Source organism: Suncus etruscus, chromosome 18 (assembly GCF_024139225.1).
Source record: "Suncus etruscus isolate mSunEtr1 chromosome 18, mSunEtr1.pri.cur, whole genome shotgun sequence".
NCBI classification, from domain to species: Eukaryota; Metazoa; Chordata; class Mammalia; order Eulipotyphla; family Soricidae; genus Suncus; species Suncus etruscus.
Window position 1 is genome coordinate 21,827,702 of NC_064865.1, and position 22,689 is coordinate 21,850,390.

Below are 22,689 nucleotides of genomic sequence, written 5' to 3' on the forward strand. Positions count from 1 at the left end.
TGTGAAGTTTCCTGGTCTGCTATTCTTGCTCTTAAAAACAAAAACGGCCACCAAAAAGCAACAAACAAAAACATAAACAAAACCCACAAAAATGAAAAGGAAGGAAGAGAAAGAAAAAAATCCAACATTTTTTTTGTTTCTTGTTTTTGTGGTTCTCCAGTTAAGTTGTGGGGAAAGTGAATTTGATACTCTAAATTATAAAAAAAAAGTTTCCTTTTTTAGTTTCAGTAGCTCTAGACAGCAGATGCTGGGTCTGCTGCTCCTGTCTCTCCCATTAAAACTGTAAAAATAGTGCGTTATCACCCCAAATCAACAAATATTTATTTGCCCAACGAAGTGGCTGGTACGGAGGACCACGCGCTGATTTGGACTGAAAGAAGAAACAGCAGCCACAGTTCCCCGGTGAGAGCAGAGAGGGCGGAGGAAGAGGGGAAAGTTCCCTGCAAGAGCCACCAAGCGTTAACCCTGTCTAAGGGACAGTGCCAATAAAATAACCTTCAGGAAGGTAGGGCTCATTAAGTGCCCGGAGACTGGCGAGTGGGAGAAGGCACTGCGGTGCTGGGGGAGAGGTATGGGGAGGACACGGGGGGGGGGGGCTGGAGGGGTTAAAATCAGGACCTGAACGTCCTGGCCTGGCAGGGTTAACTCGGGCCCAGGCGGGATTGGCTGGCAAAAGCCGTCCTGGTATCAGTCCAAAAGCGTGCACACGACGCTGGTGGCCTTCCAACTTTCCCTTCACGATTTCTGACTAACCCCAAAGTGCATTCGGTCACTTAGCAAATTATTGGAATGGGTGAGAGAGAAAAACCACCGATAGGGGAATGGGGTGGGGTGTCCCAGAGCTAGATTAGCAGGTAAAAGCCTTGCACGTGGCCGACCCGGGTTCACCCTGGCACCCTATTTGGTCGGCTTTCCAACCCCCTCTCCGCCCCCTACCTTGCCAAGGCTGATAAGCCCCGAGCTAAAAGCCCAGAGCACCACTAAGTCTGTCCCCCCCCAGCAAAGCCCTTGAGTCCCACCAGGTGTGGCCGCCGAACAAATAACAAAGTCCAGAGCTCCACCAGATGTAAGTCCTGATCACCATCAGGTGTTTCTTGGGGGGGGGGGTACCCAAAGAACCAAAAACCTAACAGTTCCCCCTGTCCAAAGTCCTATCCGGATGCTTGTTAGGGCCACCCGAAGGTGCCCAGGAGTCCTTCCTTGCATCTCGGATGCCCAGGAGAGCAATTGCGACGCGCCCTTCCTTCCCCAGGAGCCAGCAGCCCGTCCCGAGCGTTCTTCTGCCTCTTGGGTGCGTCGTGGTTGCCGCGGAGATCGCTCGGCTCCACGAACTCCACGAACACGCCAGCCTCCCGGGCCTGCCGGCTTTCGGGGCGCACGTTCGGTGATCGCTCTTAGGTCGCGCGCAACCCGTGCCGAGCAGAGCGCAGCCGGAGCCCCCGCGGGTCTGGGGAGGGCAAGGAACCGGACTCGGCTTGCGGGGCGGACCCACCTCCTCCTCCCACGGCGTCCTCCCCGGCTCGACCCGCCCCCCTCGGCTGCAGCGGCCTCGCCCCGCGCCGAAAACTTTGTAACCCGAGCGCGCGCCTCCTCCCCGGCTGGGCGGTCGGCGAGGGCGGCGCGGGAGGTGGGGCCGCGGCGGGAAGGCTCCGGGACGCGGGCGCAGCGGAGCAGGGACCCCAGCCAGCGCCGCGTGGAGAGGGGTCGTCCGGGGGCGCACGGACGCCGGGTCTTGGGGAGCCCCGCGGGTCCCGCGCGCGCCGCGTGGAGCCTGGAGAGCCAGCCGGGCCGGGTGGTCTGTCTGTCCTTCGGTCCTGCCTGCGCGCCCCCCGAGCCGCTGCGGTGTCTGGGCCGGAGGAGGAGCCGCCGCGGGCCGGTGGCAGCTGGAGGCGGAGCCGCGGAGGGCAGAGGCGCTGGGATGGTCCTCTGAGCGCGGCCCTGCAGCCTGGACGGGGCCGCGGGGCGCAGTGGCGGGGTGCGCCCAGCCGAGAAGGGGCGCGGGGCGCGGGCAGCCGGGACCTCCCTCCCTCCAGCGGACGGCAGCTCCTCGGGAGCCAGGCCGTGCGCCATGGACCCCGTGACCAAGTGGAGCCCCAAGCAAGTGGTGGACTGGACCAGAGGTGAGCGAGCGGGAGTGGGGCGCAGGACTCCGGCATCTCCTCTCCAGGCCCACCAGGTTGGAGATGGATCCGCGGGGGTGGGGGGTGCTGGCGGGATTCCGGGGTACGGCGCTCACCCACCCACCCACCCGTGCTGTGGAGTACCGCTTGGTGATCGTGCAAACTTTCTCCTAGTGGTCTGCGCGCCCTCGCCCCGATTTCTACTCTCGCTCTCGGGGTGCGGGCGGTGACAACTCCAAGCGGGGAGAGAGCCCCCACTTTTTAGCGCTTTTCTGTCCAAGGCGCGGACTGGGATAGCGGACCTCGGGATCCGAGAGGCCCTAGAATGGCGAGACGCCCCCCTCCCCCGACTCTGGCGCGTCCCGGGGCGCAGGGGCACAAGGAGCCTTTGTGTGGGTTCACCCCCTTTTGGACCTCCCGAGTGCGCAGCGGTCCCCGAGCCGCGAGCCTTTTTGTTGTATGGAGAGAAGGTGAGAGGGCACCTCCAGAACCAATCCGGAGGCTCCGGCGCGTGCCGGCGGCCTGGATCCAGAAAACTTAGGGTGCAGAAGGCGTTTGGACGGACATTCTCCTTCCTCCGGTGGCGCCACAATTTCAGGCCACATTTCAGTCCTGGGAAAGAGAACTCAGAAGTGTTTAGAACCGCTGTCATGAGCTTTAACTGTGTTTGGACACTGCGAAGCACTGGGGCTGGGGGTGTTGAAAGGGGTGTTGGAGCTGCTTCCCCGGCGCCCACCTTTCTAGTGCGCCCGGCAGAGGAGGGACCCACGGAGCATTGACCTGTTTGCATGGGGTCCTCCCTCCCTCCCTCTCTCTCTTCCTCCCAGCCAGCTCACTGCCTGTCAAGTTACTGGCTTTTGTTTTTCTCTTCTATCTGTTCTTCTAGGGTGGCCTTCCCCCAAATTCATAAGTAGACTTGGGTAGCGCCTTACAGTTTGCTATGGCTCTGGGTCATCGCTGTAGGCCCGCGAGGTAGGTACAGAGGGTAACGTCAGGTCATCTGCACAGCATGTCTCCATCTCATTTTTCATGTCTGAGCAGACCCCATGGACCATGAGGGAGAGGGGGTCCTGGAGGAGGGGCAGGAAGGAGGGAAGGGTTTGGAATGCCGCTTTTTTGGGGGTGGAAAACCAGAATATCTTGGGCTTGAGACTTGCCAGGTAAATTGCATTGTCGAGTGTTTGGCACAGAACTCACGCTTTAGAAACTCCCTGCCCAGACCCTATTTTGAAATGAGGGTGAGTTGCCTCTCTGGATACTTGCCCAGATCTAGGGTGTTGATATGTCTGGTCCCAGAGCACTGGGAAGTGGTGACTTAAGCAGTTTTAGCTGTGAAAACTGTCCACTGTGAGGGGTCAGCAGTTCTAGAGATGTGGCTGGCCAGAGCGCCAGTGCCTAGACATAGACACGTGTGGGAACTAGGAATACTGCATTCTCACCACCTTTTCTTTCACGCATTCCATGCAGAAACATCAGCATTTGGGATCGCTGGGTTCATTTGAGATCTTAGACTGAAATATCTTTACCTCTTTCTTCCTTCTCAAATGAGTCTCCTTCCACATGAAGTTCCCTACCTGGCTCCCATTTGTGGTCCACATGGTAGTTCTTTTTTTTTGGGGGGGGGGGCACACCCGGCGTTGCTCAGGGGTTACTCCTGGCTGTCTGCTCAGAAATAGCTCCTGGCAGGCACGGGGGACCAACACCGGGATTCGAACCAATTACCTTTGGTCCTGGATCGGCTGCTTGCAAGGCAAACGCCACTGTGCTATCTCTCCGCCACATGGTATTTCTGTTGGCCCTTGGCCTCTGCCAAGAAGGCATTACAGTCGTGCATCATGCTGACTTGCCAGAGCTCAAGCAGAAAATGGTAACAGGCACACAGGAAGATTATGGGGTGTGATCTTCACACCCTTATGTTTTGTGTCTTTAAAAACTTTCTGTTTGTGTTGTTTGTTTCAGGTCCCTTTGGGATTGGGAGAGGGGAAGTGTAAATTTACATCCTGTTCTGTTTGTTTAGCACGGAAAAGGAAGAACAGTCTAAAATGTGGTTGGTATCCAGTGGCCTTGATGTTATGACTCGGTTGAGATCACTTTCATCTTGGCAAAATTTCCTACTGACCCGGGAGGGCAGTTCTGGGTGGCTCCGTGTCTTGGTGTCAGGAGTAGTGGAAACTGATCAGATGACAGACCCGTGGCAGCACTTGGGAACTTTATACAGAAGGTGTGTACCTTTGGGGGACCATATGTGCAGCCTGATAAAAATGACCTGGATATTTCTGTCTTTCAAAGCTTAAAAAGGTGCAAAAGAGTGAGTGTGTGGCTAACGGGCATATGACCAGAGACTGCCTTCTCCCAAATTGCATGGTACATTGCTGGGATGATTCTGCTAATGAAGGGAAAGACCTGTTTGCTTATAAGATTATTTTTAGCTGTCTTCACTGACCTCTTCATTTTATAAATACATCCCACTGCCAAGCAACTCTTCACATAAACCCTGCCAGGCTTGATGGTGCCACTATGTGTGGTTTTGCACACTGTAGTAGGTTGTAGATTTAAAGGTAACCCTGATCACTGTCAAAGTTGGTGCTCCTATTGGTGTTATTTGGCGAACATGTGTGTATCCAGGAAAAGGAGGCTGTGTACAGGATGAATGGCTTTCATCATTATTTGTAAAATAAATTCTACTTGTTTGTTACCTGACTTTTATTTGAAGCTTTTGGTATTTGTATTAATCATGACTTGTGGCCAGCAATTTGATCATCTCTCAGTGGCTTCTCACAGTTTAGTGGGTCAGCAACAAGGCTGAGCATGGCCAAGGAGGAGCCCATTTAATAGGAATAACCTCCCTTTGCAGTAGGAGCTGTTCTTTCTGTGTTTGAAGGAACTGAGGCACAGAATAAGGAAGTTCCTAGGCCAGTATTACAGAGCTCAGAAAAGACTGCTTTGTTGGAAACCAGATGTTTGGGTTTCTACTTCAGTCCACTTTGCCTGGGGATCTCTGCTCCCAGGAAGAGTCAATCTTGCGGTTTCAATGGCTCAAGTCACTAATAATTGGTTCCAGGGAGAAGAGTCATCCTGATACAATGCCTTATTTTTACATATTCTGCATCTATCAAGAAAGTTATTTGTAAATCAAATCAAGTCATAGTTCTTGGCACCTTGTCTTTCTGTCAAGTTTTGCAAAGCAAATGATCTCTCCAGATCGCTTCCAAAGGTAAGAATAGGGCATGCTACCTCTTTGTAATAGGAACCTCAATTGACTGTGCAGTAAACAAATGGAAGTTTAGTTTTCTCTGGGGAAGGGGGTTTCAGACTCCAAGGAGAGGCTGTTTTGGGGGAGGACAGGCTGGAGCAGAGCTGACCTCACATCAGTCCCAAGTCAGTCTTCCTCTTATTCTGTGCTGTGGCTTTGGGACTTGCTATGCATTTTCCATGCTTTAATGCAATGCTTCTCAATTATTTTCTGTCATGCCCCCCCTAGGAAGAAGAAAACATTTTGCACCCCCCCCCCGCACGACTGTAAATAGTATCTTATTAAAAATTTTTTTAACCTGCAAAACAAAAATATATAAAGTAATTTGAGCTGATTTTTTAATCTGAGTTGATGTCTGGATTAATGACTACAATGAGCACGTTTTGCAATGCATAGCTTTTTGAAGCGGGTTTGAAGCAGGACACAGCAACTCTCAGCTCCAGAGACATACAGAGACATAAACATGGGGCTTAGCTTGTTATGACAGTGTTTGCCTCCCCTGGGGGGTGCGCCCCACTATTTGAGAAGCACTGCCTTAGTGCAAGATAGCTGCTTTTCCTCTGGACAGCAGAGGAAAAATGAGGGTTCCCCAAGTCTTGCAGATCTGTCCGCTGATGACAAGCCTCCTGACTTGTCAGAACTGTGATGTGGTAACCTCATGCTGCAAAAGGGTCTGGAGAATGTAGGTTTATTATTTGCTTCTTGTGAGGCACTTTCTGGCCCTAAAAACAAATGAGATGTTGGTTTTGTTTAGTTTGGAGGAAGAGAATAGGTACTGGTAAGTACTTGACACTGTTGTTGATTTTTAGAGACAAATTATGTATGTGCATGTTGGAAGGCAGGGTATGTGAGTGTATGCGGTGATGTGTGGGGATGTGCATGCGCGCGCACACACACACACACACACACACACACACACACACACACACACACACACACACACACACACACAGCTTTGCTCAGGGTCTTCACTTGGCTCTGTGATCAGGAGTGATCCTGGGAGTGTTTGGGGAAATCATATGTAGTACTAGGGATTTGAATGGGATGGGGGTTGGCCAGAGGGCTTGCCAAGGTACAAGGTTTTAACTCTCTGTACTCTCAGGTCCCAGGTATTGCTTTTCATAGATATGTTTTCAGTACGTTCCCCCACTTCCCTGCTGCTGCCTTGGGTGCAGTGTTGGACTTTAACTTCCCTAACAGTTTCCCTAGGCACAACTGACAGGTGGGAGGTTTTGGCCTTCAAGCTTCATCTGAGCATCGTGATGCCCCTGCATAAAAGTGGGTGCCTAGAACTGGGAGGAGGTAGATTGCCCTATCCCCACTCCTACTGTGCTCTGCTGCATGCCCAAGGGTGCTGCTTTCTCAGGAGCTCATTAAATGATTGAATGGGTGCCAGCTCAGCTATGGGTCCTGCAAAGCTCTCTGGTCAGCTTGGTGTTGTGTGCATGCTGCCCCCCTCAAGAATCAAGGGGGCTTCTTATCTGAGGTCAGAGCCTTGGAATTTGAGGGTACATTTGTCTGGACTCCTGTTTTCCCTGGGATGGCTCCTGGGAAGCAGTATACCTAGTTTTGGGGAACCTTTCAATTTGGGGTCTGTTTCTGTGTGTGCTTGTGGGTTATTGGCCATATGCCTTGCATTTCTTTGCATCTGCACCTTTCAGTGGGAATGCTTCCCCCAGGCCTGCTCTGCTTTTGCTGCTTGCAAAAGGCCTTTCTTTGGGACTTAAAAGTCCTCTGGACAGAGGTAGGTAATTTCCTTTATTATTCAAGGTCTTCCTATTTTTAAACATTTTTTTTCCTATTTCCCATTAATTCTCTCCTGGAAGGAACTTCTGGACTTTGGGGTTGCTCCAGTCAGGTGCCAGGAAATGCTGAGGATTGTACCTAGGTCTCCTGTAAAGCAATGCATACAGTCTACTGCACTCTTTCTCTGGCCCTAAAGTTCTCGCCCTTATACCTTAAAAGCATTCATTATGGGTCAGAGATTTTTAAGCATTTAGAGATACACTCGTCAAAGAAACCTCATGAGTTGTCAGAACCATTATCAGCTCCTATTAAAGGTGAAGAAACTGAGGCAGAGTTATTCCAGGGTCTTGTATGTAGTCATGGTGCATTTGCACCATCACAGGCCTGCTGTGGGCAAGTTCATGGGAAAAAGGTGGGCTGGAGACTTGGTCTCAGTGTTTCTATCCCAGTTTTGCCCTAGACTGAGATCTTATTAATAAGCACTGTTGTAAATTACTACTTCCTGTCTTTATTGCTTCCTCTGTTCTTTCATTCTATAGCTGCAGGACATAAGTTATTGTGAGCAGTGGGGTGTGTCTTAAGGTTGATTCTTATCATTCTAGGGTCTAGATTTCTCTGCCCCTCGTCCACCAATCATCGGGGCAGGACCTGCAGCTGGTCAAGAAGTTTCTTGGTTTGTTGGGTAGAGTTTGGCCAATGTTACGAATTTAGAACTTGCCTCCAGTCTGTTTCCTTACAGTCTAGATGTGAGTGAGCGTGGTGTTAGGACTGGCTTTTATGGTCTTTTGCTGACCACTGGTTAGTGCCCACTCTAGGACCAGACCTCAGGAGTCCATTGGAGGTTGATGCGGCAGCTGCATAGCCCACCTGCTGGCTTGGAAGCTGCATATGTGTGAAATTCCCAAGCGATGGGCATGTGCACATGACTCAGGCGCAAAACTGCAAACACGTTTTCACACTTTGCTATCTGATCTGACACACGGTCCATTTTATTTGCGATCTGGGGATGACAACACTTAATTTGAGGATGCTTGCCTAATTAGAGCAAGCTAAAGCAATTTAGGGGGTGTGCTAATATTTATTATAAGCACCACCTAGCAATAGCGTCAGCGAATTCAAGGCAAACAAACTGAGATATTCCTCTCCCTATCCCGTGATCTCTTACATATGTGTAGTGGCTAAAAGAATTCTCATAACAACCACATTTTTTTTTACTGAAAGGAGATGTGTACTGAGGGAGTAATGGGGTGGCCTGCAGGTCAATGAGATTGGAGGTTGTCCACTCAGGTGAACTTTTTTTGTTTTTTTTTTTGGTTTTTGGTTTTTGGGTCACACCCAGTGGTGCTCAGGGATTACTCCTGGCTGTCTGCTCAGAAATAGCTCCTGGCATGCACAGGGGACCATATGGTACACCGGGATTCGAACCAACCACCTTTGGTCCTGGATCGGCTGCTTGCAAGGCAAACACCGCTGTGCTATGTCTCCAGGCCCTCAGGTGAACTTTTTACGGTAAGACTTTTGCCATCACACTCCTTAATCCAGAGGTCCCCAGATTTATGTGGCCCACTGCTCCCATTTCAGAGAAAATAAAAACTAACTCAGTGTCCCCTAAGAAATCTACTTTCTAATCTGTTGATACCAGCATTGCAATTAGTGTTAAGACCAAGTGTGAACTATAGGTGGTACATGCTGGTGTCAACATGTTGCATGAACAGAGTGATCTACCCCTTTGTCTCCAATGCTACTGCTTCCTCCTAGAATCTAGGAGGCGAACCTATGGCATGCGTTCAAGCTGTGACACTCGAAGGCCTTGCAGCTGGCACTCGGGAAGATATGTGTCGCGGAGGGAGGCGAGTGTGATATCAAAATCTTGTTATCAAGGTTTAATTGATGTGCTGGCACTTGAAGGAAATTCTTTTGGTTTTGTGCGGCAGTTTGGGCACTCGGGCTCAAAAAGGTTAGCCATCACTGTCCTAGATCATTCTGAGATGCCCGTTACTGCTCACACTGGGAAACACTGGTGACTATATGAGGTTCATAGCACTTTACTGAGATTTGAGGGAGATTTTATTGGTGGCAGAAAAAGACCCTTAATATCTTTCTGGAATAAGAAACCTGGGCTGTCCTTGCCCTTTGGAAGGAGGCGTTGGCCTGCAGCCCAAGGATGGACCTACGTTCCTTCCCTCCTCTCCTTTTGTCCTCTCCTTCTCTCTTCTCCTCCTTCCCTTTTCCCTCTCTCTTCCCCTCCTGTCCTTCTATTTCCGTCCTTCCTTCTTTTCTCTCCTTCAAGCCATTGTCAGAGTTTTCATGTTGGAGTTTGCATGGACAAGCCAACCTTCATTCACATGAATACCACACAGCTCATCCATCCTTGTTCATATTTGGTCTTTTCTTGAGCCTAGGAGAGGCACAGAGGGAGCTTGTCTGAGGAGGGAACTGAGACTTTTGAATAGTAAATGAGATTTTCAGGAGCAAAAGGCCAGGAGCTTAGACATTTCCCCATTCTGGCCCTGACTTCTCTTGGTTCTGCCAACTGCTGCTCTCTGCTCTCACCAAGATAGTACCTTTTCACTCTCCATAAACTATGTAAAGGGGCTTTTTCCTTCTTCCATCACTCCTCCTTTCTTCTTTTCTTTTATTGGGCCACATCCAGTGGTGTTCAGAGGTTACTCCTGGCTCTGCACTCAGGGCTTATTCCTGAGAGTACTCTGGGATGGAAGATTGAACCCAGGTCTCCTGCAGGCAAGGGAAGTACCCTACCCACTGGTCTGTCTCTCAGGTCTCTCTTGATTTCCTTCCCTCCCTCCCTCTCTCTGCACTAAGGAATCACTCTTGTTGGTGCTCAGGGGACCACATGGAGATCTAGGAATTGAACCTGGGTCAGCTCTGTGCAAGGCATGTGATTTGCCTGTTGTCCTCTCCAGCCCTATATCATATTAATGATCATCTTTCCCTTCATACATTTGAGCTACTTGCTTGCTGTTGCTTTTATTACACTTTGTTGTCTGTATTGTTTTATAATGTAATTCATTAATGAAATGAATCATCTCTCAATCTTTTATTTTTATCTTGAGTGTCATATTGCTATGACTTTTGTCAGATGCTATCAACACTGCTGGTTGGTAGGTAAGTCATCCCTACATATACTTGGCTTTCTTAAATAGCAGCTGCAACTTTGGCCTTGTTTTGGCTTGCCTTTGAGTCTTCATAGCATTTTCATTTCAATGCCTTTGGGAGGGAAATTCAGGCAGCTGTAGTAGCTAAGTAATGTCAGTCTGGACTCAGAGGCTCTGTTGGTTTGGAAGTGTGCCTAAGGAGCTTGTCATCTCCAAGCCTGCCTTTGGTTTCTCATCTGCAAAATGGACCTGAACTTGCAGCATTTTAGATCCAACAAGTCCCATAGGGAAAACATTTGGCCCAAACTCCCAGTCTATATGGAGTGTAATTGCATTGTTTCTGATTAAATATTTAACACACTTGTGGCCAGCAGTCACTTTCCCTATGCTTGCAAATAATTAATGACAGTTCTATCTTCCCATTACTGAATAGGCTGTGAGTTCAGCAGCTTCATGTCTGCTTACCCTTGGCTTCTTGGAACTCTCACTCCTCACTTCTCGAAATCTTATTGTTCCTGGCAGAAAGTTGTCCTAGCAGGGCTTTTCTTGGGAGGATCTGGACAGACCCTTGTCATTCTTTTTCTTGTGTTTCTTTTGGGCATCCTGGTTTCTAGTACTGTTAGAGATATGGTTCTTCCCATAAATATCCCTCACCATACTCGCCTCCAGAGACCACTGTCCCAGTGTATCTTCTTCACCTCTACTCCAACTGTATACCCTCTTTTTCTTATCTGATAAGCATCCTACTGAAGGCCAGATCTCGGTTTCTGTTGCTGTTGGTGATTTGTTATTCCCTTATGATGCTTCTTTATCTCCTGATGTGTGAGCTTATTTTGTGTGTGCCTTTTTCTGACTAACTTCACTTAACACGATACTTTCCAGAGCCACCCACCCTGTGGCCAAATTTCATGTTCTCCTCTTTTCTTACAGCTGAGTAGTATGCCATTGTGTGCCAGAATTCCTTTATCCATCTGGGATAAAGTGTCTGGGACACTTGGGACATTTCAGATTCGGGCTATTGTGAACAGTGTTGCAAGGAACATAGGAGTGCAGGTGATTTTGTTTGAGGAGAATTTTGGGGTTCTTGATGACCTATTTGAAATGCAGCCATGTTCTATGTGCTGGGGTCTGGGCTAGGGTCCTGTTATATTTTGGTAGTGAGGGATAACAACCTCAGCAGCAACAGAACAGACAGTGAGACATGTCCTCACCTCATTCACGCAATGAAGAAAGTGGGATGACCAGACAAGGAGGGTGATGGATGGAGTCACTTAGGGAGATGCCATTGGGCATGAATGACAAGAGGACATCTCCATAGGAACTTTAGAGAGAAGGGAATTGTGGCTACTGTAGACAACTGAGGGATGACTAGGCTTGGAGTGACTGAGAAAAGTCAGTGTGGTAGGTCCCCAAATGCAAGGATGGTGGGTGGGTGGGAGAGACATCTAGAAACCAGGTCATAGAAGGATTTATCCTTCTAGAAGGCCAGGCATTCACCTTTGTTTCTAGTTGCTGTAGAAAACAGAAGAGTGAGTTGATCTGGAAGTGAGGGTCAGAAAAGAATTGGGGGCTGCAGCTGGGAGGCCACATTTAGGGATGAAGGTGTCGTCAACTGTGCTGTGCTTGGAGAAACCCAGTTAAAGATCCAGCGGATCTCTCTATCACTTAGCATTGGCATTCAGTAGTTCAAACGTTTCAAGAGACAGTAGTTGTGTGTGTATGTGTTTGTATGTTTATTTTCCTTTTCCATCCCATCCCCGGGACCTCCTGGCCCTTCCCTCAATCTGGTTCCACTCTTGTCATATAAACTAGAGAGCAGAGAGCAGGCTGACTCCTGGCATCCACAGGCTTGGTTCACGTGATTGCTCTTGCTGGCAGGTTTTGCTGGGAGCTACAGTTTCTGAAGCTGTTGATTCATCTATGAATAGGGTTTTTGTGAAAGTGAACTTAGCTTGGTTTGTTTTCTTTGACATCCAGGGGCAATGATTGAACCATTTTTTAACCTGGGATCAGAAGGTCAAATGCGATTACAGTTGTGAGAGCAAACGACATGCTTAGCATGCAGACCCTGTAGGTTGTTTGGGAGGAAAAATTTGAAAAGCTTTGAATCACAGGAACTGGTAGGTGGAAATAATCATGCTTCTTAGATATGACTCCCTAGTTTTGCTTTTGCAAACAACCTCTGTCCTTGAGCTTGAAAGATAGTGCTTGGAGACATGTTCAACAGGTAGGAGTTGAAACAGTGAACAGTGTATGGGGGTGGGAAGGTGGGGATGAGACTCATGTTAGAATCATCTGGAACTGTTCGCTCATTTCATTCCTTTCCTCATTTCCTGACCTCACCCACATGCCTTAAACGAGATTATTGGTGATTGACTCCCTGAGAGGAAACCCCCTTCTGGTTATCTCTGAGGGAAGGTGGTGATTAGGGAAGTCTGAATCAGGCTTTCCTGAGGAAAGCCTTTTAGTGAAAGGAAACATTGTACTTCCTATTTCCAGAGAACTACAGCACAAGGAGAATTGAGTGCTTTTGGATTTCACTGTGGGTGTTCATTTTCGCTCTCACCTGTTGAAGAGCAGACAGCCATGTTCTCAGGTCATGTAACAGTCAGTGTCTTCAGGAAAATCGAGTCGAAAGGCGACCTGGATGATGGTCTTGGAACAGAGGCCAGCAGCTGAGGGGACTGGGCTGCTCTGACTCTTGCAGCACCTGTTGAAGTTGTCAACATGGCCTTAATGTGGATTCCAACTGGAGTCTTAAACTAACTGTGAGGAGATGACTTCGTGCAGTGTGCAGGGACACCACTCCCCTGAAAGCCTACAATGATTAGGAAGAAATATTTAAAGAAACAGAAACCTTTTGGCTTCTATGACATGTAGAGACATACAGTTTTAAGTGGTTTGGGCCTAAACACCTGTCAGCCATGTTGAAGGACTTTATAGAAAGCTTCTCTGAAAGGAGAGACCCCTGGGGGTGGGAAGGGGGAGGGGAGGGGAGAGAGGAGAGAGAAACACGAGAACCTGTGGTTCTTATTCAACGTCTGTGAGGACACTTCAAGAGCACTCTTAATGCAAAGAAAGCCCTTGGGCCTACCTCTTACATTTAGGGATTGGCCCACATTTGGTGGTGCTCAGGTGTGAGGACAATTCTGGGGCTAACTGGCTGGTTGGTTTCCACGGAAGCTGCTGCCCACTACGTGCAGTTTTCTTTTCAGCCCAGCATTCGCTGTATTTGTGTTCATGCCGACCCTGGAGTGGGTCAGCAGCAATGGTGTTGCACAAGAAACCAGACAGTCATGGGAGAAAATGCATTTTTGGTCAAGGGTTGTTGAGCAACTTCTTAGATCTTATTGTGCCAGCCAAGTTTCTTCTTCTTTTTTTTTTTTTTCTGTTTTCCCTGCCACTTTTATTAGCTAGACTTTAACATAAATCATCTGAGGGTCAGGATTGATATAATTTTGGTACTTAACTCAGAAAAGGTGAAAGGAAAGAGTAAAGTGATTTTACATGTGTATGACAACATGAGGACCATTCCTGGGGCAAGTCCAGGCTGGACATTGGGGATCCAATCAGAGTTGGTCCCAAAATTGCCTCTGATATTAGAAGGTGAGATTTTTAAGACCTTTACTGGCCTCATACATGTGGTGCATCCCCACATTTTGTACTGATTTTCTTGCATTTTTTAAAAATAATAATTTCTGGGCCGGAGAGATAGCATGGAGGTAAGGCGTTTGCCTTTCATGCAGGAGGTCATCGGTTCGAATCCCGGCGCCCCATATGGTCCCCTGTGCCTGCCAGGAGCAATTTCTGAGCCTGGAGCCAGGAATAACCCCTGAGCACTGCCAGGTGTGACCCAAAAACCAAAAAAAAAAAAAATAATAATAATTTCTTTATTTAAGTGCTATGATTACAGAATTGTTCATAGTTAGGTTCAGTCATAGCATGTACACTGAACTTCACCAGTGCAACTTTCCCATCACCAATGTTTTTGTCATGAATGGGTTTTGGACCATATCAAATGCTTTCTCTGTATCTATTAGTATGATCATATGATTTTTATCTTTTATTGATGTGGGTTATGTTCATTGACTTGTTATGTTAAACCATCCTTGCATCTCTGGAATGAATGACTGAATCATCCCTGGTTATGATGTATGACCTTTTAAAGGAGATGTTGGATCCTGTTTGCTAGAATTTTGTTGAGGATATTTGCATCAGTGTTCAGCAAAGAGATTGATTTTAGTTCCCTTTTTTGGTGGCATCTCTGATGTTGGCTTTATAAAAACTATTTGGGAGTATTTCTATTTCTTCAATATCCTGGAACAGCCTGAAAAGGATTGTTAGTAGGTCCTTTAGAAAGGTTTGAAAGAATTGGTTAGTGAATCCATCTGGGCCTGGGCTTTTGTTTTGGGGAGGCCTTTTGATTACCCTTTCAAATTCCTGAATAGTGATAGGTCTTCTCAGGCATTCCAGATCATCTTGTGAACCTACATTTTTAACTTACACATATGCGTTGTCAGACTTACTCCAGATCCAGAGAATCAGAAACTTGGGGTAGGATCCTGAAAAGCTGTGTTTCTTTTGTTTCTAATACATGCTTGGTGGAATCCCTGCTAAGCATTGGAAAGCACTGGTTTACACCAGTCATGTGATGCACACAAAAATTGAAGGCCATCCCCACTTTGTTCTCTAGAATTGATTGTGAGTCTAACCTGAAAGCAGATGAGAAGGCCAGGAATGGAATTGTATAGGTGGTTGTTGATAGGGCAGAGTTCAGCAGATAGGGTCAGGTGACCTACCTACATTATGGGCAGGAAAGAGTAAAAGTGGGTGTCCTCATGGACTTGTAGCCATCTGATACTCCACAGATTCAATGGTCCTTGTTTTGTGTACCATTCTGAATGTGTCATCTGAGAAAACAGACTACTTTGGTCTGGTTTGTGTTTCCAGGCTTGGCCCCATGGTTGGGGCATAATTAAATGCCTCTCTGCTTACTCCATTTTTGAGAATGGTGAATAATTCTCTTTCACTTAGCCTACAGACTTGGCTTCCAATAAAGCAGACAGAGGCAAAAAGACTCGAGGGGCAAGAGAAGGGTATTCAGAGTGGCAAATATGCTGCAGGAGAAGGCCTACAGCTCTTTTGTTTCAGTACATGGGCTGTATAGTGTAGAGTTGGAGAAGGTTGACCAAGATCAAGAGAGTCCCCCATGAAAGAAAATGTACAGATGGGAATTCTGAGGACCAGTAATGACACCAGAAGATGCAAACTCAGAAGCCCCAGGATGTCAGAAACAAAATGAAAATGTTGGAGAGTGGGGAGTGATATCAATAGGGAGTGCTGGGAAGAGGCAACTCCCCAACCCATTTATTGCTCAATTTTTGTCAGACTCTGAGACTTGTATTTTCCAGATCTGATGTTTGTTCTCCAACAACATTTTTTTCAAAAGGAATTTTGGAAACCAGGAACTTTTATGTGATGCTTCTCTATTTTTGGAAAGCAGCCAGTCAAGTGAAGTGGCACAGGCCAGTCAAACCTCAGGGTGGGCTGGCTTGCCTTCCCTTTGTGGATAGCCAGAGTCAGATGTAAACTCCCCTAGGTAGACAATTCCTGTGCACTCCTTAGATGTAGGAGTTCAGCTGTGTTGCCCATCATTTTGTTACCAGTCTGTACTGGTAACATTTTGTTGTTTGGCTGTTGCCATTCTTTCTTCAGTTGTAGTATTGTAATTCCATGTAATGTGTCCAAACCAGAAATCCCAATGTGTGTTGGACTGGGTAGACCACTGTGGTTACTTTTCAATATGAAAACAAAGGCTTTGGCTGCTCCTAATTCGGTTTATTTTGCCCTTGGCTGAGTGATGTTGACCATCACAGGTATTGTTGCTGGTACTGGAGTCTATGCACAGCTTCACATAGGGAATATCCATCCTCCAGATGTCTGTGATGCATCATGCAGTCTTACTTAGCTAGTGAGCTACCAGGTGACTTTGCTATGAGTTGGAAACAAAAAGTGAGTAAAATGCAGTTTACAAAAGTCAGCAAAATTTTTGAAAAGTCAGCCTTTCCAGTTTTCAGTTGCTCCGTAAATGAGTGGTCTCTCTATCTCTCCCCCTCCCTCTTCCTTCTCTCTTCCCTTCCCTCCCTCTCTCCCTCCCCTCCCTCCTCTCTCTTTTTCTCCTCCTTTACCATTTTCCTTTCCCCACATACATTTGCACATCTGTTTGTTTATATGCATGTTACGTATATACACATTCATGCATATATACAGATCGTACATGTGCATGTACAGGCAAGCTTACATGTGTGCATATACAGATTGTACATGTACATTCATAAGCAACCAGAATATGCACACTATACATGTGTCTTAATGCAGACTGTGTATACATATAGACATGTATATGCACAGATTATGTCACATGTGTATTGATGTTTCTTACATGTGCATGCATGTCTATACTTGCAGTGTGCACATATATACGTATACATGTACACATATTCTTTATAAAAGTTCTTGCTAAAATTGTCATTATGTTTTTATTTCAACATATTAAAACATTTTGCTTTGTTAAAATACATAGGATATACAAAGTTATTCATGGCTGAGTTTTAGACACAGTTTGAGCACCAACCCACCACTGATGTCAACTTTCCTTCACTAGTGTCCCCAGGCCTCCTCCCACCCCACCAGCCTGGCAACTTGATAGGAAAGTTTCTGGTAGAAATGGCCATACCTCATGGTACCCAGGGATTACTCCTGGCTCTGCACTCAGGAAATGCTCCTGATGGGCTTGGGGTACTTACTGTATGGGGTGCCAGTGATTGAACCTGCTTCGACTGAATGCAAGGCAAGTGCCCTACATGCTGGACTATTGGCCCTGACAAGCACGTTTTTAAAGTGTGATTGTTGTAGTTTAGATCTCATGATTCCAGTTCAACCATAATTTTTAGAGCTTGAAGTGAGATGGTATCTTTCCTCTGTTCCATTTCCTGTACCTCATGTGAGGGACATGCTTGGAAGTAAGTGGTAGATGGGCCTGGCTGTTGGCAGGTTGTATTTAGCAAGAGACAGTGACTGCCTGGCCCTAAGGGCTGGGCCCTGTCATGAATCTTCTTATTTCTGTCTCCCCACGCTAGATGGACAGCAGTGCTTGGCTGTCTTTAGAGTGAAGGAACCCAAGCTCCTTTCTCTATGACTAGCAAGAGAGGCTTGAATCAAGGAAGACCTGATTCCAGAATCTGAGCTCTCACCAAGCTGGGCAAGGTACAAACTTAACAAGCCAATGCCTGTGCATACCATGGCTGTTCACACTTGAATGTGATTTAATTAACACAAATTGCAGTGCCAGAGTCAGTGTGTTAAGTTTAGCTTGATAATAAGTTTTGAGGACAAGGAGGGGTGGGGGGAAGCATTTATATTATTAACAATATAATTGGAATTGATCTATTTAAGTATAACCTGTCATTTTACTGCTCAGAAAATACTAATGTTGGATCATTACAAATAGGAATGGTGGGCTAAAAAGTATTGATATTTTTTGTATATGCTTAGGTTAGTTGTATTTTCAAAGTTCTAGTTCTCTTGTTAAGTTAAAATTAAGAGATAGGATTAATATATAATACATATTATATAACAAAATATATAAAACCATATATATATGTATATATACAATATATATAAAATGTATAAACACATACACACACACACACACACACACACACACACACACACACACACACACACACACACACACACACACACACACATATATATATATATATAGTTTTGTTTTTGGACCAGACCTGGTAGTGCTCAGAGCTTACTTTTGGCTCTGCTTAGGAATCACTCCTGATGGGACTCTGGAGCCATATGGGATGTTGGGATTTGAGCGTGGGCCCACTGCATGCAGGGCAAGCAACTTACCCACAGTACTGTCTCCCATATTTTTAAAGACCAAAAACGTACACTGAAAATCGATCCATGGTTATTTCTGTTCAGAGAAGAGAACAGATCTCTTCTCTGGTTTGTGTAGACTAAGATCATCAAGTTATTTTCTTTTTTTCTTTGTGTTAGAGTCCTGGCTTCTTTGGTATTGGAGATGGGTCTGAATTCTGAGGTTTCCCTAGAGTCAGAAAAGCTCCAGAGGTCTGTGTGGTGACACTGGTAGAGTCCCTGTTCCCACTTTCTTGACCAAGATTTTGACTCCTCAGTTGCAGTCCTTCTCCATATCTGTTAATGTTTAGCAACCAACCCATCTTATGTACTCTTTTTCCAAACTGCCCTGGATTGGTTTGATAAGTGTTAACAGCCAGATGTACACAGCTATGTTGTTGAAATGCAAGACATGGGTATTGATGTGCAGAGTTAATGATCCTAAGAGGCACCAGTACATACCAAATGGTAGTTGACTCTGAAATGCTGGTCAGCTAGGTGCATGGCAGTGCCCTAAGCACTGGGTGTTTAATGTATGGCCAGTAAGTCTTGCCCAGGTGGTCAAAAAACCGTGTGTGTGTGTGTGTGTGTGTGTGTGTGTGTGTGTGTATGAGAGAGAGAGAGAGAGAGAGAGAGAGACAGACAGAGAGACAGAGAGAGAAACAGAGAGAAAAAGCAACATTTGCATGTGGAGATGGTGGGAGGGGGTTTTCATGGCCATAATTTGTGCCTTCACATAGCAGTACCACCAATGCATGTTGGATTCTAAGGGAAGCTCTTTTGTAGTTCAAGAACAAGTCTCGCACTTGGATATCTACTCCCAAAGCTGTTCTAGTTTGTGGACGACACATCTTGCATGGTTCCAACACTTAAGAAAACAAGAGTTCCCTGTCATTGCTATAATTGTCTCATGTTTTAATGTAGTGTCAATATCCTGCAGCTTGGCACATGGAACGTGCTAAAATAGCATCATGTTTGCTGAAATTCAGGTCTACAAAAGCAAGTGTGAACTGATGCATCTACATGAATTTGACACCCGGAATTACTCCTGTATAGCTCACTCTGAGACACAGACCACAAAATCAAATAGATGTTTAGAATCCTGCAGGGCTGTGTGTCAAGGGAGATATAAAACTAGGGCTTATAAATGCAGCAGGTGTTGGCCATGGAGTAATCCCTCAAGTCTCCTCCAGTGCTACACGAGGGAAGGACTCCATTGTGGCTGACATGGTTGGCTGCTCTGGCTGTGTGGGTGGAGACAGTACCCGAGTTCAGTGCCGCTGTGGTGTTGCCAAAGCCAGTGGGTAAATAGAAGGATCAAGCAAAGAGGATCAAGGGTGTGGAAGGCTTACCAGGCGCCTGGCACCTGAGGGAGGAGGTGGTGAGGTCCTTCCAGATGCCTGATGCATGGCTTCATCAGCTTCTCACCAGCCCTTCCAAATAGCTTCAATTTCTAAAAATGATCATTGAAAATTCTTTACTTACTAGTTAGCTATACAGTGACAGGTTAATTTTTAGAATTAGCTGTAAAGTAACAGGTTATTTTTTCCCCAATTCTTTCCCACTATTCTTCCTGGTTCACATTTCTTCTTTTTTTTTTTTTTCAGAGGGTAGGTTGACTTGGGCCACATGTGCCAGTTCTCAGGGCATCATATGCAGTGCTGGCAATGGAATCAGGATTGACTGCATGCAAGACAAGTGCTTTAACTCCTGTACTGTTTCTCAGCCCTAGGATTAATTTTTTCTATTGAAAGTTGCTAATTTCTCTTCCCTCCCTCCCTCCCTCTCTCCCTCCCTTCCTCCCTCCCTCCCTCCCTCCCTCCCTCCCTCCCTCCCTCCCTCCCTTCCTTCCTTCCTTCCTTCCTTCCTTCCTTCCTTCCTTCCTTCCTTCCTTCCTTCCTTCCTTCCTTCCTTCCTTCCTTCCTTCCTTCCTTCCTTCCTCCCTCCCTCCCTCCCTCCCTCCCTCCCTCCCTTCCTTCCTTCCTTCCTTCCTTCCTCTTCCTCCCTCCCCTTTCCTTCCTCCCCCTCCCTTCTTCCCCTTCTCTCCCTCCCTCCCTCTCTTCTTCCCTCCCTTTCTCCTTCCCTCCCATTTACCTGTTGTTTGGAAATGGTGACATATATCATTCACACTAAATCTAGCTCTGGAAAATGAGGTATAACATTAAGGACCATGCCACTAGGTCGTGTGGAATTAGCTCTTAGTCTCTGTGCAGGCATATTCTGCTAACAGATGCTTTCTGATTGAGTAGGGCCTCCTTATACAGCTTTATGGACTGTGTCTTCTGTGGGCCTCAAGGTGATCCAGACAATAATGCAGACAGCAGATCTAATCTGCTCGGAGCCCATATCTTTAGCGGTCTAGACAGGCAGGAAAAGATACAGGATAAGCCAGGCACTCTGGGGAAGGATTGTAGGTGGCTACAGGGAGGGAGGGTGGCGATTTCTGAGAGGTGCTGCTGACAGGCGGAAGAATATTCTAGGTGACAGGAAGAGCAAGGATCAATGCCCGAAGACAGGTGTGAAGCTGACATGTTGAAGGTTTAGTGAGCAGGGTAGAGGAGCAGTGAAAGAGGAGCAGTGGGTGCAAAGATTTGGGGATCTTTCTTGGCTTGAGTATTTGGTGTGTGTGTGTGTTTGTTGGGGAGGTGACTGCAGGATTTGGAGCCCCAGGAGGCATCTGATTTCCATTCTGAGATGACAGTGATGAGCTACAGCAGATGTCAGGCTCCTTAGTCAAGCTTGTCCAGTGTATGCTGGAGGTCCTAGGCTTGATCTTGGACACCCAAAATAGAAATAAAAGCAATTGTATAGAGAAGGGCTGAAAGGATCCAGGGGTCATCTGCTAAGACGATATGATAATTACTTGAAAAATGGCACTTGTGGTGTGTGTGGCTGTGTTCTGAAGAACCAGTGGGGTGACGTAGAGCACCCAAATGGACGTGAGATGCTTTCCAGACCACCTTTTGATAGAAGGACAAAGAGACCATCTACAGAAAGCCCTGAAAGGAGAAGGCCAAGAGTAAATCTGGATTTTTAAAAAATTATACGTTGTAGTTTAGATTACATGTTGGTAATCAATGTTAAGGCTTATGTTTTGTTTTTGTTTGGGGTCTACCCATACCCAACGGTGCTCAGTGGTTACTCCTGGCTCTTCACTTAGGAATCATTCCTAATGGGCTTGGGGTTACCTATGGGACACCAGAAATTGAAACTGGGTCAGTTGTGTGCAAAGCAAGTGCCTTACCCAATGTTCTATCTCTCAGGCCCTAAGGCTTATGGTTTTGATATACAGTTAACACTCTTTCCCACCATTAAAATGCCTACAACCTGCCCACTGGCCTTAGGTCACTTATAAATTCCTCTCCCAAGCCCTCTGCCCCTTTCTTGTTAATCCCATTTTCATAATTCAAGGTCATGGGCTTGTTGTTTGATAAAGTTTGCATCTTTCTTTTCTCTCTATATAGCACACAGTACTTGTCTTCCTCCCTCTGACTTTATTTACTTAATATGGTACTCTTCAGTCCCATCTAGGTTGTAGTGAACAGCAAGATTTCATCCTTTTAAGGCATGCATAGTATTTCTTTGTGTATGTATATACTACAATGTCTATATTCAATCACCTGTTGCTGTTGCCATGCCCTAGCTATTGTAGGATTTGCTACCATGAGCATTGGCTTGCACATAACTTTTGAATTCTTTTGTGTTTTGGGGAAAAAGTGATTCTTTTTCAAGGGTCTTCTATGTTACTATTTGATTCACTATCTCTTTGGGAAGCCCTTGACTTAACAGATTATTACATCCCATGGGCTTTTAGACCCAGAATGAACAACATCCCTTTACAGTGGGGTGAGTCCCCAGATCCCCAGGAGAAAAGTCAGTGCAAAATTCTGTGCTGAAACGAGTTTGTCTTTCTGGCTCTTTCCTTTGTCCTGTGACTTGTGTCATGGATTAAAATTTCAACATCAGTCAAAAATGCTCAGTGAAGGAAGGCACGCTGTTAAGGCTTGGGCTGGAGTTAAAACAAGTATAGGTTGCCAGGTGGAGAGGGCAGTTAGTAGGGAGGTTAGAGGGGACAGAGACTGGTGAAGGGGAGGCCAGAAACCCAGGGGGAAATGCTAGCCTATGGTTGTCTGGCCTGGAAACTATACCTCCTTGAGTTGTGGGAGTTCTTTGCATTATCACCTGCAATCAGCTGCTTTGGTCGATTAATGATTAATGATGCTGGCTCACCTCACACTTCATCTTTAGAGGATCAAATCTTCATTCTCCTGGGCTGAGCCTAACAGAGCGTATGGCTTATAGGAATTTCTCTCTACGTGTGGTGGATGTAGCATCTTTAGATTAGAAGCTACCTCCTGCCCCACTTCCTTTTTCTAGTTGTGCTTGATGCTGTTCAGAACTTGGTGCAATGGAAACATACACTAGGAACCTTTCAGACCCAATGTTGCTGTGAATCATACTTGCCAGACCAGCTTCCAGCCACAACCTTGAGGTACTCATTGAGAATGTCTGCAACTGG

General features: G+C 46.7%; 1 protein-coding gene across 1 annotated transcript in view; it reads left to right on the forward strand.

Moving 5' to 3' along the window:
* The first annotated feature begins 1,886 nt into the window (after nucleotides 1-1,886).
* CNKSR3 (CNKSR family member 3) overlaps nucleotides 1,887-22,689 on the forward strand; it is a 98,852-nt gene continuing 78,049 nt past the window's right edge. Inside the window, exon 1 of the mRNA XM_049765357.1 lies at nucleotides 1,887-2,120. Coding sequence (XP_049621314.1) covers nucleotides 2,069-2,120 — 52 coding nt within the window. The 5' untranslated portion in view covers nucleotides 1,887-2,068. The remainder of the gene's footprint in view (nucleotides 2,121-22,689) is intronic.